General features: G+C 46.2%; 1 protein-coding gene across 3 annotated transcripts in view; it reads right to left on the bottom strand.

Annotated features, from left to right (window-relative positions):
- CAPN15 (calpain 15) overlaps positions 1-14,610 on the bottom strand; it is a 91,071-nt gene that overhangs the window by 13,730 nt on the left and 62,731 nt on the right. For all 3 annotated transcript variants that reach the window (XM_081839580.1, XM_081839582.1, XM_081839581.1), the window contains 2 exons: positions 6,217-7,678; positions 1,588-1,796 (listed from right to left, as the gene is read on the bottom strand). In XM_081839580.1, the coding sequence (XP_081695706.1) occupies positions 1,588-1,796; positions 6,217-7,678 (1,671 nt within the window). The remainder of the gene's footprint in view (positions 1-1,587; positions 1,797-6,216; positions 7,679-14,610) is intronic.

The following is a 14,610-nucleotide window of genomic DNA, read 5'->3' as shown; positions in this document are numbered from 1 at the left end:
TCGTATTTCCCCTAACAGCTGATTCTACTGGATTCTGAGGTTTCATCTACTGGATTCTGAGGTTTTTCAGTAATACTGAGCTGTGGTCCTCCAGTATGGGCAAAAGTGAGGGATGGTGGGAGCTGGAGTCCACCAGGTGAACCACTTTCACTTATACCACCCTTTGAATTTAGTAAGCAATTTATTAATCCATATCTATGGACTGCAGCCCATCCCCAGGAATCAGTATGTACCCCTCCAACCAGAGCCCATTGCTTCTGGTATCCAGTTAGCATCATTCCACCATGAAGGGCAATATGACAACTTGTTAATGGCTTTCAGACCTCTGGGGAATCCTGAGAAGCTTATTAGAGTTCAATGAGAATCTATTTGACTGATTCATCTTCAGGTTTCCAAATCATCTTACAACAAATTACAACAGAACAAAATAAAACAAGAACATTACAACAAGATGATCATCAAACACAGACAAGATTAATTGAAAGACAGCTTGTCTACTATAACCAACCCTGCTCAGTCATCGTGTAGCCGCAGCTGAGTGATGGGTGCAATTCTGGAGCACCTACTTTCACTTGACTTGGCCAGCATTCTGCGCAAATTGAGCGTGTACCTTAATAATATGGTCTAGAATCTATGTCAGGGTTTGTGGCAGGCAGGCAGAGTTCCTTAACAGACACACTGATGTGGAAAGTGTTCTCTCAAGGCTTGAAAGCTTGACAGCCTCCAACAGAGATTACTATGGTTCGTATTTTACACAGAGGAATTTGGAACTGTGATTAAAGGCCATGCTACTGGCCTGCAAGAATGACCCCAGAGGCTTTCTTTTCACTCCTGTCTTCCCTAGTAATGCACAGATGCAGGAAAGTACTGCAAGGCCCAACAAGCCCGACCAGCAGCCCACATGAATACTGTCCATGCTCTATAACAGTGTTATCCAACCTTGCACCCCCAGATTATGTTGAACTCCAGCTCCCAACAGCCAGCATGGTCAATGGTCAGGGGTGATGGGAGTTGTAGTCCAACGTGATCTGGGGAACACAGTCCTAGAATATGACCTCATAATCCTTTGGAGCACCTCACTGTGAAAAATGCTGCTTGAATTATAACATGTAAAAATCACAGGGCTCAAAAGATTTAAATGTGATGTACATATGCACATGCCAAGTACAGTCCCACTCATGAGAAACTTTCCCATTGAGGTCCTGGCTTTGTAGCTCATCTTTTAGCCCTAAAGTGGTCTGCATGTTGTCCCTGCTGAGGGGGAAAGCTCCTTTATTCTTGCTGGGGAAAGGTGGTTGGTTTTTCAGATCTTTCTTGCATGCCACCAGGGGGCAGCCAACTTCTGTAGTCAGCAGAAAGAACGAAAGCTCTGAAAGTAGAAATGTAAAGGCCTTGGGGTGTCCTCCCACTTGGTGCTGGGATGCCGGCTGAGCTGGCTGCAAGTGCAGCTGCCAGAATCTTGTGCCAGGATGTACCAAGTCCAGACCACACTCTCTGCTCGTGCACAATGGCCATTAGCAACGGGGTTCCCACATATCTAATTCCCCTTAAAAGTCACAGTTGACTCTGATTGCCCTTCATTCTTACCAGCAATTTCCCAGGAGCCCTTGCAGGATGTCAGAGGGCCGAGGTGTCCGGAAAACAGACCACTTGACTGAACGGTCCTTGAAGATGCTGCAGTTGATTTCATGAGGCCTCAGCCACTGCTTCACTCGCTGCTGGACACTGTCCCCTTCGGGGAAGCCAACTGACTTGGGCCCTGGAGGGAAACTGTCATCCACAAAGTTGACCTTGTTCTGCAGATACAAAATTTAAGAAGCCCAAGGGCATCCTTGTTACTGATACTCAGTTCCACATGAAAGCAGGGGCTGCTGCAGCAACTGTTGGACACATGCTGGCAGTCTTGCTTTAGAGACACGCAGGTCCCACCTGCACCATAGACTCAGAGCAGTACTATACCACTTTAAACAGTCACAGCTTCCCCCAAAGAATTATGGGAACTGTAGCAGAGGGTTGTTAGGAGATCCCCATTCCCCTCAAAGCTACAATGCCCAGTTTCCTGAGAAGAAGGACTGACTGTCAAATCACTTTAGGAAATGAAGGTCTTTGAGAGGAAAAGGGGTCTCCTAACAACTCTTAGCACACTAAAACTATAGTTCCCAGGATTCTTTGGGGGAGCCATGACTGTTTAAAGTGGTACGATACTGCCTTAAATGTAAAGTGCTGGTGGGAATTCAGTTCATTCCAACTTTCTTTCCTGTGCATATGCTAGAACAAAAGGTGGCTAAACAACAGCTAAAGCTGCTCCTTATTCAACAAGCCCAGTACTGCTGAAGTCTGGCTCCCTCTAGGGTTACAGGTCAATGTCTTTCTCAGTTCCTGCTATCTGAGGACTAGCCTGCACATTGAGGCAGGCATACAGTGAGTCATGCCTCTGCTCACTAAAAGGGATGAAACTGCCAACATCCTTTCCTTGATCAGCACCCATGGGGGCCTCAGCTGATGAAATACGAAGGTAAACAGGCAAGTGAGTTAAGCACCTGGGCATGCTCAGTAACAGGGCGAGTAGCCCAGTACAGTCAACCCCTTCTCCCCCTTAAATCTGTCATAGCTCCACTTTACATGTAAGCAAAACCAAGGAACAACTGCTATGAAGGCAGAATGCCCTGAATATCAATTACTGGGGAGCAGCAGAGGGAGAGGGCTATCACCTTCATGCCCAGTTTGTGAACTTCCCACTGGCATCTGGTTGGCCACTGCGGGGAAGAGGAATCTGGAGTAGAGAGGACATTGATCTGATCCAACGGCAAGGCTCTTCTTACGTTAAACAGTGAGACTTAGACCTGGGGCAGTTCCAGGCAGGTGACTGAATACTTGAATCCTCCAGTATAGCCCCGTTTTCATATTTTCAAGCTTAACTCTGCAGTGATGCAGGCAAGACATTTTAGCTCAATATAACCCAGTTTTGTACCAAACAATGCAGGTATGTGACTTGTGTACATTTGATGTTATACAAAATATTCTGCTTTGCACAAGAATGGAGAAGGTGTCCTACAGAGCTATGAAATATGGCTCGATTACTGGGAAAGCCAAATTAGCAGCCTGTCTGGCTTCTTTGGTTTTACTAAGCATGGTTCATGCACTTGTCTCCAACAATAAGGGCTAGAAACTTGATTTATTTATTAGAAGTGGGGGTGGGGGTGGGATGGAGAATGAGATTGTTGGGATGCTGAGTTCTGAATTGCTTGTTTGGGTCACAGAATGCAAAAGTCCCTGATCGTATCCCTATTCAGAAATAGTGATTGAAAAGAATGTCTCAGAGTCAGACAACCTGATCTGTTCCTCTTCAGCTGCTGTGAAGAGAACTAGAGATCAACATCCATGATTCCTCGCTTTGCAGGCTTCCTGCAATACATTTCTTCCAGTTAGAGGAAAGGTCGTCATCCTACACACACTTATTTGGAAGGAAGTCATTTTGAATTCAGTGAGACTTGCCTTGAAATAAATGTGCAAAGGAGGGCTGTACTGCACAGTTGGCTTCTCTCCCTTCCCTTCTGCGCTGCTGTGTCCAGGCAGCAGCCACTGAAGCTCCCTCAAGCTTCAAACCTCCCAGCAAATTTCTGCCCCAACAGCCTGTTCTCAGTGCTCGCTGTGCTACCATTGCCAAGGCATGCGCCGGGGTCAGATGCTCCCTTGAGGTCCCTGAATTACAATGTGATTAATGCTGAAGGTTCTCCCAAGAAAGAAGCAGAGATGAAGGGATGGCATTTCCCAAAGAAACATGGAAAGAACATTAGCAAGCTAGAGGAGAATTGAAACTAAGTCGGGGAGAAGTGTGGATCTATTGGGGGGGTGTGCGGGTCATGCAAATCCCTGGCAGTTAACAAACTCCTTTAGGGGACCAGCCATTGGGGCTTCTAGCACTAGAGTCTGGATACTGATGTTTCAAAAGAAATCTGTCCTCTACAGCAGAAGACAGGCAAACTCAGGACAAAGTACAGACTTGTCTACTGCCTCAGAGTGGGCTTTCTCATGTACATGTTTCCCACGGCACATGATTCTTGAACTCCTGGGTGCATGCTACAGTGATAAGCTGCAAGCGCAAGATGTGCCCTCTGAAGGGCTCATACTCATATTAGGCCTGAGGGCAGGTGGCTAAGACTGAGCTGAGAATCAGAAGCCTCCAGTTTGAACCTCACCTCTTCCATAAACTCGTTAGATGCCCTTTGGCAAAACATTCTCTTTCAGTCTCAAACCTGTCAGGCACACACACAGCCCCAATCTGCAATATAAGGACAGCACCACAGACTTACCTGATAGAGCTGTTGTAAGGAAAGAGCTTGGAGTAAATGGCTTTGAAATTTTCTAGACAGAGTTTTCAGTTGCAGTAGCTTGTGTATGAAAACACTCTTCCAAAAGAAGCTTATCTGGCATCCATTGTTTTGTCTATCTGGTACCACCCCAATACATTTTTATTTTCCCAGGCCTACGTGAAATAGCTTTATCTGCTATGCTTTTTTTAAAAAAATCATGCTGATATTCTCCATGCTGTTTTTCCTTTTGTGTTTAAATAAATATATAGAGAGAGACTGTATTTTAGCACTGCTGCATGCAAGGAAGCAAGTGCACAAGAGCTGTGCCACAACTACCCTCACCCCAATAATACACAAAATTGGAACAAATCCCTCAAGTCACTTCAGCACATGAAGATCTGTTCTTCTCAGCACCTACAAAGACCTTCCTCTTCCAACAAGTCTTTGAAGTAGGTATCTTTCGCAGTCTGCATCTGTACTGGAATTGTTCTTAGATGTTTTAATTACTGTATTGGTTGTATGTTTGCTGCCCTGAGCTCCTTTGGGAGGAAGGGTGGAATAGAAATTTAATTAAATAAATTAATAAAATCTGGGGGAAGAGAGAAAATAGATTTTGTGCTTCAGCAAGAATTGGGAGCTGGGGGGTGTGTGGGTGTGCGTGGGTGTGTCAGGGTTTGAGGGAATGCAATGAGGGAACGAGAGAGAGAGAGAGAGAGAGAGAGAGAGAGAGAGAGGAGAGAAGGCCTCCTCTATTCCTTGGCTGGAAATTTGGATGCCCTGCATGAAGGCCACCTGCTGTGCCTGTGCATTGCTCCCTCAGAAGTCTAACACGATTAAATTTCATTTCAGGCACCCGCTTGATGTGGCTTCAATCACCACAGGCCGCTAAGAAATAAAACAGCACTTGATCATTAAAGCCACCGCACAATTAGTTATTAATGAGCGTGGCGAGTGGCCTTTTCCTGAGGCTGCCAAGCGGACCCAGAGGACACCTGTTCTTGCTAATTATACAGGGTGCAATCCCAAAGTTCTTCCTTGGGGTGAGCACCCTTTCACTGCATTCTTTAAAAGCGCACCTCAGGGGTTGGATCTTTGAGTGGACTGACTCAGGGCAGAAGGAGGGATATTCCTGGTATGAACATGGATCAGTTGCTAGATAGAACTTAAACCCAATTCTCCTAAAGTGCTTTGGTATTGCTGCTTATTTCAGGGCCAGAACATCACAAAGATGACTGATCATTGAAAGCCTGCATGCCTGTTAATGAGAGTGTCTCACTAGGGGCCCAGGTTCAAATCCCCACTCAGAATGGAGCCCATGGGATGACCTTGATGCCGCTTTTGAGTTCCTTGGAGGAAAATGCAGAATATCAATGCAATAAATAAATAGCTCATAAGTAGGAGCAAGGAGACAAAGAACTTCATGTGCTTCCTTTCCTCCTCCATCCAAGAGAGAAGATTTGTCAAAGACAACAAATGCAGTCTGTAAATATGAAACGTGCAACTGAAAGCTAAATAACAATAACAGATACGAATAAAAAACAATGAGTGTTAGTTGATGGAGCTCAAGTATTAAAAAAGGGCAAATACAGTAGGTAGTAAGCAAGACCAGACAGGGCTGCTACACCAACTCTCAAAGCATCTTCAAACACTCTCCTTGGTCTACCAGAGAACACGAAAATATGGAAAACAAGGAGATCACACACTGAAAACTCAAGAGTTTTGCCCAGTCCTCCTCTGCACCAACTTCTAAGATTTCAAAGAGCACTGCCTATGTCTCTTCCTGCCTGTCTACTGAGCAACCAGGTCTGGAAACTTACTTTGTATAAATAAAAAGGGCTTCTCTTTTGGATACAAACTTTTGCATGGTGTAATGGCAGGCAAGAGGACACTAAGAGAAACTCACCTCTTGACAGAAGGAGACAATGTTTTCCCAGAGGGCTTTGGCCTCCCCTTCATCTGTCTGCCGCCGCTTCTCCACGTGCATACTCTCCCGGCGCCTGAGTGGCTTGGCGCCCTTGCGCTGCAACAGGTACCCCTGGGGAGTGTGGCAGGCGACACAGTGCTTGGCCTTGAACTCATTGAGCAGTGTGCAAGCTGGGCAAGGCCACTGGCTGGGCCTTTCTGGGGTGACAGGTGGCTGCGAGGGGAAGAGGCGGGCCACTTTGCGGGCCGAGGGGGCCTTAGAGCTGCAGGATGGGCAGTTGCCTTTGTCTGAGCCACACTCAGGGCATTTGAGAGCCAACTCTCCCTGTGCGCCGTGTTCCTGGAAGCCATGCAGCTTGGAGGAGCCGCAGGCCTTGCACTTCTGAGAGGCTGTGGGGTTCTTCAACGTGCACTTGGAACAGGACCAGGTGGTGAAGTCGGGGCTGGATGGACCGCAGGGAGTGAAGCGCACAGAATCGCCAGTCAAGTCAATGGTGTCACTTCCCTTCTGGGTGCTGCAGGCCTCGCAGGTGCCAGCTCCCGAGGTGTTGAGGAGGGAGCAGGTGCTGCACTTCCAGGGCGATGGGCTCACCTCCATTTCTTCTTCCAGCACGCTCAGCCGCTTTGTCGCCATCAGCTCCTGGAAGCGAATGGCCTTCTGCACAGGTGCTGGTGGAGAGGCTGGCTGGGAGGTCTCAGGCACCGGTGGCTGTAGCTGGGGGGGCACCTCTCGGCGGCTGCGGGGAACGGGGTTGTTTTGGAGGCCGGGGGAGAAAAGGCTAAAGCTTGGCATCTTCTGGCTCTCTTGCTCAATGGTGGCTGCACCTGGGTTGGCAATGGGATGGCTCTCGGGGTTGTCCGTAGCAACGCTGGGCTGAGGGGTGGTGGGTGCTATGTGGAAACCGGCAGGCGCAATGACTTCAGGGACGACCAGCGCCTCTGGGGGGATCTTGGGCAGCGAGAGCTTGCGGGGGCCTCCACAGGCCGAGCACGAGTTGGCCATTGGGGTGTTGTGAAGAGTGCAGCGCTGGCAGGCCCAGCCATCCTCCAGCCCCACTTCCTCCGGGCTCTTCCCCCCAGAGTCCTCACCAGGGCTCTCGGCCTTGGGAAGTTCCTCCTTGCAGGTGCTCTTGGGCTCCACCAAGGCGGTGGGCTTTGGCAGGACTCCGTTGATGATGGGTAGCGGGGAGCCCCCGGGCCCAGGCTCAGGGGTGAAGCCACACACCTCACAGGCCTCTTTGCCCAAGAAGTTCCGGAAGGTGCAGCGGGCGCAGGCCCATTTCTGCTCTTCTACACTGAGGCGCAGGATTTGGTTGAGGTCGGGCTTCTGGCGTGGGGCCTCGCAGATGGAGCATTGGCGCTGTCCTATGGGGTTCAGGAACGTGCAGCGGGTGCAGGACCATTCCCGCACAGCGGCCATAGAACCAGAAGAGTGGGTGTGGCTGCAACAGACAAGAAAGAAAGGCAACCATTACTTGACATCGTAAGACGGGAGCAGAGGGAAGTGTGCTTCCTGCTACTTACAGCATGGGGTCACCCACAGCGTGCCCATGGGGGCAAGGGGGCCCCTGAGTTCTTCTCCTAATGCCACCAATATCTCTGAAACCGCCCCTCCCCACAACAGCCCCTTGGATCATGAGGTGGTGAAGGATACTTATGGTCTTCCCTTGGAAAAAATACCAGCACTTTCTCACTTCCTCTTTCAGTTCTATGCACTTTCTAAGGCTCTGATTAATTATACTGAAGCGTCCAGAGGGGGGTGGCGATCACAGCATTCATCCCAAAATCCACATATGCCCACAGCCCTAGGAAAGTCGGAAACTCCCAACTTATAGAATGGGATCCAGACTAGATGTTCCTTTGATATCAGGTGGCCTTCTGCATGCAAAGCATGTACTCCAACTACCAAGCCATGCGATAGATCCACTTGCCTGCCAGGCCCTTGTTTTAGGGCAATTCCTGCACAGCTCTTTGCACTCATGGAACACACAGGAGCTTGCCAGGTCAAGGAGGGACAAACTGGAAGCATCTGCCCTTCCTTGCCCTGCAAAGAAGCAGTAAACACAATCTCCCTTACACAAATGGCAAAATCTGCCCTGGTTAAGTCTGTACTTCTGCCTTGCCAATTCAGAGGACAAAGTAAGAGAAACCAACTACACTTTCAAGTTATCAGCTGCTCACCTTGTATGGTAAGCAGGCTGCTACCTTACCCAACAGTAGCAGTTTTTCTTGTATGCTAACTTTTACCAGTGATGCACTTCTAGGGGCATACTTGTAGTGGGCAAGTAAACAAGTGCTGCCCTGCTTTGTTTTACCCCCATTCTGAGAAGGAAATAGGGTAGCCACAGTCGAAGAGTACTTAAAATGCCTAGCAGCCAGCATCAAATTGTTAAAAGCCAGCCCAGCAGAAATCTGAGCATACATCAGAGCATCAAAGTACAAATTTATAAATATCTGGGCTTGTTGGATCCCAAATTCAATAATACTTCACATTTTCTTGCTCAGTGCTAAAAAGAAGAGGGGAAGTTGCCTTGGGCAGACTATCCATTGCAAACTATTTATATCCAAGACAAGGGCTTGGATAGTGAAAGAGTTAATCCTTGGCTCAGAATTGTCCACTCACTTTACTGTTTCTTTTGGAAAAGGGTGTAGTTCAGGGGTAGAGCACTTGTTCTGCATGTGGAAAGAAGTTTCCAGGTTCAATTCCCAGTATTTCCTGGAGGAAGTGGGAAAGATCTTCATCTGAAAACCTGAAGAGTCTCTGCCAGTCAACATAACGTAGACAATGCTAAATCGAACCAGCTGTCTGACTCACTAGAAGGCAGCTTTCAACATTTCTATATACCACCAAGAAAATCTGCACTTAAATTTGCACAGTATGTCTCTAGAAATCAGTTTATGGGGGTCAGAAAGTGGCAATTTCCAGACTAGACTTGGCCCCTTAAGACGAGCCACTTGGCCATTAACTTGCCAACCCCTTTCCCTCTATGGAAACAGCTGAAGGAGGCAAGAGGGCACAGGAAAGAGTATCTTTTTCTTCCTTGATTATATCTCCTTGTCTCCACCTCCCCCCCCCCCCTTTAAGGGCTCTCGGCCAGCAAAAGTAACCATAGAATGACATTTCACAGGTTTTTAGCCCTGCTTCTTCAGCGTGAGCATTAGCAGAGGAGTGATTTTGGGGAGCAGCTCTCTAGGGTTTCAAGGCCTGAGTCTTTCCCAGCCTACCAGGTGATGCTAAGAATCAACACTGGGTCCTTCTGCATACCGAGGAAGGTCTATGACTCTGTAGGTCCCAGGTTCAATACCCTGTATCTCCAAGTAGGACTGGAGAAAATCCCTGTCTGAAACCCTGGAGACCTGCTGTCAGTCGGCTTAAACCACTGGTCAGGACTCCCCAATGGGTTCACGGCCTGATCCAAGGAGGGCCACAACAGGAAAACTACCACCATGCATATATATGGTAAAAGATTAAGAAATGGGTCCCCAAACGCATGTTTGAATTAAAAGTGGGTCCTGGGTCTGGAAAGGTTGAAGATACCTGACTTAGACAATACAGAGCTAGATGAGTTAATGGTCTGACTTGGTATAAGGCAGGTTCCTATGTTCTTGTGAGAAAGCCACACTGCTGCAAGATGCATAAGGTCGCCTGGAGTTTCCCACACCAACCACTGCAGACTTGAACTTCAGTGTTTTATCAAACTAACAGCCTCAGCAGTGGAAATTAATTGTGTTCCCAGAACAACAGTCAGTGATCTGTTTGGAGGGGGCAGTGGTGAAGGGGTGAACCAGTTGTGCGCTTGGCATCAGGTTATGCAGTCTCCCACTCTTCCATTCATTTCATCCTTCTTGTTGTCATTGCCCTTCTCCTCACTCTGCTGCTTCCACAGGACTCCTCTCCCTCCCCTCTCATCTCCAGCTTGCCAATTATTTTTCATGCCCTGGGTTGCTGCTGTCCTAGTTACAAGGACATCGCTGCCTGCCATGCGCACCCTGCCTGATGTCTGACTAGCAGCAAGGAAGGAATGGCAAGGGGAAGTCCCGAGATGCACACTCCACTCTGCCTTGGTTATGCTAGGACACAGTCTCAGTTTGCTTTCCTCCATCAGGGCCTAAGCCGAAGTGTGGCTAAAACATCCAGCTAACTGCAGAAGACCTAAGGACCATCAGGTGAGCTCACTGAATCAGCCTCCCCCAACTTGATCCATTGCTTTGGCCGGGTTCACATGGACAGCAGCAAAACAGGATCCTCCTGATTCTCTAGAGTTATTTCTGCTTGATGTCAATCATAGCTGGCAGGGTACAGCAGGCATCAAATGCTCCTGTGATTCAAACCTAACATTTTAGGTCAACCTTCCCCAATCTGGGGCCCTTCCGCCAGCCTCAACCAGTAAGGCTGAGGAAGTCTGTTTTACACCATTACAAACAGAAGTATTGGTGGCAGCTTGGGGGCGTGTCCTCCAAGGGTCAGTGCTTTGGACATGGCCCTGGAGTTATGACCCAACAAGCTGCCCTTCCTTAGTCTTGCAAAAGTCCAGATTCTAATTCTGGCTTGCATCCAAGATTCCAAGATTAGTCATACTCAGAGTAAAGCCATTGAAATTAATGGGCATGCCGAACTTGTACCCCTGTCTTTCCCGTATTAAATCCATTAACAGTTAGCTAAAATATTAGAGTGAGAAGGCCATACAGAGTGCTAGTGGTAGCAATGCGGCTAAGGGACTGAGCTATAAATCAAGAAGTCCCAGGTTTGAATCCTGCCTATGTCATACGACTCACTGGGTGGCCTGAGCAAGCCATTCTCAAGCCTCTCCTTCCATCTGCAATGCAGGGAATCATGGACTTACCTTACAGCAGTGGTTCTTAACCTTTTTGTGCCAAAGATCCCTTAAAGAATCTGATTAAAGCTGTGGAATCCCCCCCCCCGGTGCCCCATCCACAAAGCCAATTGTCAATTTAACAGGAAGAAAATAGTATTTGTGAACTCTGGAAAAAAAAATCTAAGTGAACATGGACCTAAAGTTAAGAACCCCTGCCACACATGATCGCTGAAATAATTACAACTAGATAGCACCCGTGAAGCACCTCATACACTTAAACATAGTATGGAAACATTAAGCATTACAAAGCAATACAATAAAGTATGGTGCAGACCACATTTTCCTCCTGCTGTAGCTTCTGAAGTTTACATTGTTGAAAGCCACCCTGAGTAAGGCATAGGCCTAGTAGGGCAGGACATATATTTTAAAACATTAAATAAATAAATACCCCCTCAAGCTCCCTAGCAAATGTCAATACTAGAAATCACAGCTATGAAAAACATTTCTGATCTATAAACAAGCTAACCTACAGGAACATAACAGGGAAACAGGTATATTCACAGAACAAAAACAGGAGCAATAGAATATGTTGTCCTCTTTCTTCATACAAACAAAAAGGAACTGGATTTCAGATGAGGTGTCCAGATTGAGTTTTTATTCCCTCCCTCTATCCCCCACCTCAGTGCTAGGCCTGCTAGGCAACCCTCTCAAGAACCAAAAATTATAGCTTGCAGTTTAATGCCATGTAGCAACCGCAGGTGCCTTTATAATCCAGATTACCTGACTTTTTTAAAAAAAGTGTTCTGTTATTCTGGATTCATCCTGCAACTGTCCTACCAAAGTAATAACAAAGGTGAGCATTCAAAGTTAACACCACTACTACTTTACATATTTCCCAAATCAGCTGTGTTAGCTTGGTAGCAGACTTAAAAGCAAATTGGAATTTGCAGTTTCCCAGTGAAGGGAAGAGGTGTCACGATCTCACTCTCATGTTACACCGCTGCTGCTACTAGCAGTTCATGTTTAGCTCAAGTCGGCTGATGATTAGAACTGGCCCCACAGATACAACAGAGGAAGCAACAGTCAAAACATGCAGACTCAGATTAGGTAGAGCCAGCTACTTACAAACCCTTTATACTTCCAGACATTTGCTAAGATTCTCAGGAAGCCAAATTCCACAGGTCATGAAGATACTGAGCACCGTCCAGTTACTATGGCACAGGTTTTCCTCTTTGTGCCAGAAGCATGTGGAAAAAGGGAGAGCATCTCTGAGTATGTGCAGAAAGCTCTCGCCTCACCCTTCACAATCAGCTCACATGCATCTGGGATTAAAGCAGGTCTTTCAGATGAGATTGGATGGTTCACTCCCTGCCTCCAGCAACTTGTTTTAGAAGTAAAACGTTGCCTTCCTGTGACCACCCTGTTACACTTCCTTGCACAGGAACTCAGAAAACCAAAGACTAAAAATATTCAACACCAAAGGGCATCCAGAGGTTCAGCTGAGAACTTCTGAAGGTGGCACTATTTCTTGGAGGAAGGGTGGTTCTTCCAAACTTTGGTCTTTTGTTCTTTCTAGCGATTATTCTGTGAAATTGAAAGCCAACCTTAAAAGACAAGAAGAAGGGTAAAGATTGTTCCCAAATTCAAACAACAGGCTAGGAAATGTACAGGAGCAGAAAAAGGTAATGTAGTAGGGGGGGAAAGTCTGCAGAATGTCAAAATGAGTCTTGCTTTTTGCAGTAATATATGTACCATAAGAGGACAGCAAATTAATTGCTGAGATGATTCCTAGAAATTTAGTAGGTTGGTGTTAATTTGGCACTGTCGGCTATGTCAGAAAACATGTCACCAGGCAGCAACCACAACTAATCTGCATATTTCAGATGCATGTAATTAATGTAATTTGCATACTATCTTCAATGGCATGGCAGGCATCATAAACAATTGGTGGGCGTTACATTTATTCTATAGCATTTATATTCAAGAAGGCTCGTCTGCCACTAACGTGAAAAATATGAGTCAGTCATTGACAAATGGAGACCTACTGTGAATTTCAGCTTATTTGTAATTGCTTCCTTGTGTTGTCACCATATTTTAAAAACTTGTTTCCACAAGCATGAAAGCTAGAGACTTGTGTTTTAATCTGACTGTAAGCCAGAAAAGAAATGATTCCAAGCAGGGCACCGTACAGGGATTGTTACTCACCCTAGTCTATTTGAATTAGGGTACACAGTTTATTTGGTTTTTATCTCCAATTATTTCTATCTTGCTATCTAAGAGGTAATCAAAGCAGCTAACACGAATTTATAAAAACACAAATAAAGACAAGTAAAATTAAAAAGAAAACTGGGTTGTTGCAAGGATCAAATGGGGGCAGATCATGTATAGGAAAGATGTGATAGAAATGAAATGAAATAATAAATAGTTTAAAAATCTGAAGACAATTCAGCACATTAAAATACAAAGTTTGAAATGACTATAAAAAGGCTTTCATATCCTGCTGAAAGGGCAAGTGAACTTCCCTCAGGGGGACATTCCATAGCTTTGGTGCCACAACTGAGAAGACCCTGTCCATCATGCTCACCAGCCACACCTCTGAAAGCAGGGGGAGAGAGAGTAGGCTCTCCAATGATTGTTTAATTATTCAGGTAGGTTCTGATAGAAGAAGCTACTTTTTGAGATATCCTGGACCCAGAGCATTTAAGGATTTATAGATCAAAACCAGAATTTTTAACTGAGCCCAGAAACAAACTGGAAGCCAATTCCACTGTTCGCTGCAGATGTGGGAGTTTCAAAACTCTCATAGTTCTCCCATTCACTTCAGTGCAAGGGCCAGTTCTAGGCATAGAGCTCTTCTTTCCAATGCTGTGAATGGGGATGTGCATAAGAGCTCTGTACAAGCACAGAATCCCAGTGTTATCAGATGTGGGAGGGGCAAAAACACTGCTCCAACATGCAGGGGATGGGGAGTGAGGAATGAAATACATAGCTGGGGCAAAAAAAAGCTAAGAATTTCTACAAAAGCATAAGTCCTTCAAAATTAATTACATTCTGATAGATTTTGTTCTTTTGCTTCTTACTGATTTCTAGCAATTTTCTAAATTAGTATTATATTGTATGTATTATTATTGATTTTCTAAATTATTATATCAATTATATTGTTAATTTTCTAATTTTAACAATAAAACACATAAAGGGATTATTCTAGATGGTGCCAAGGTCACATGTACCAACAAGCCACCTTGGGGGGAACCTCTTCAAAATCTGTGTGTCCACGGGTCTTGCAGAGCTGGCTCGGACAATTTGGTGATAAAGCAAAAGCAGATACAAAATCTGGCAGGCTGGTGACAAAGCCTCAGAACTGGAAGAAGCAAGAGAATTGTCTGAAAATGCAGTGATAACATGCTGCCAGGAGGATGAAGATAATTTTAGGATTGCAAGAGAGGCAGGACAGAGTTATTGGGTTGATTAAAATGTGTGTGTGTGTGTGTGTGTGTGTGTGTGTGTGTGTGTGTTCCACAAACCCCCCACTTCCACCCACACAATTTATTCAGGGG

The sequence above is a fragment of the Podarcis erhardii genome (genome assembly GCF_964252035.2).
Source record: "Podarcis erhardii genome assembly, chromosome: 14".
NCBI lineage: Eukaryota > Metazoa > Chordata > Lepidosauria > Squamata > Lacertidae > Podarcis > Podarcis erhardii.
This window is presented reverse-complemented; position numbering and strand designations above follow the sequence as displayed.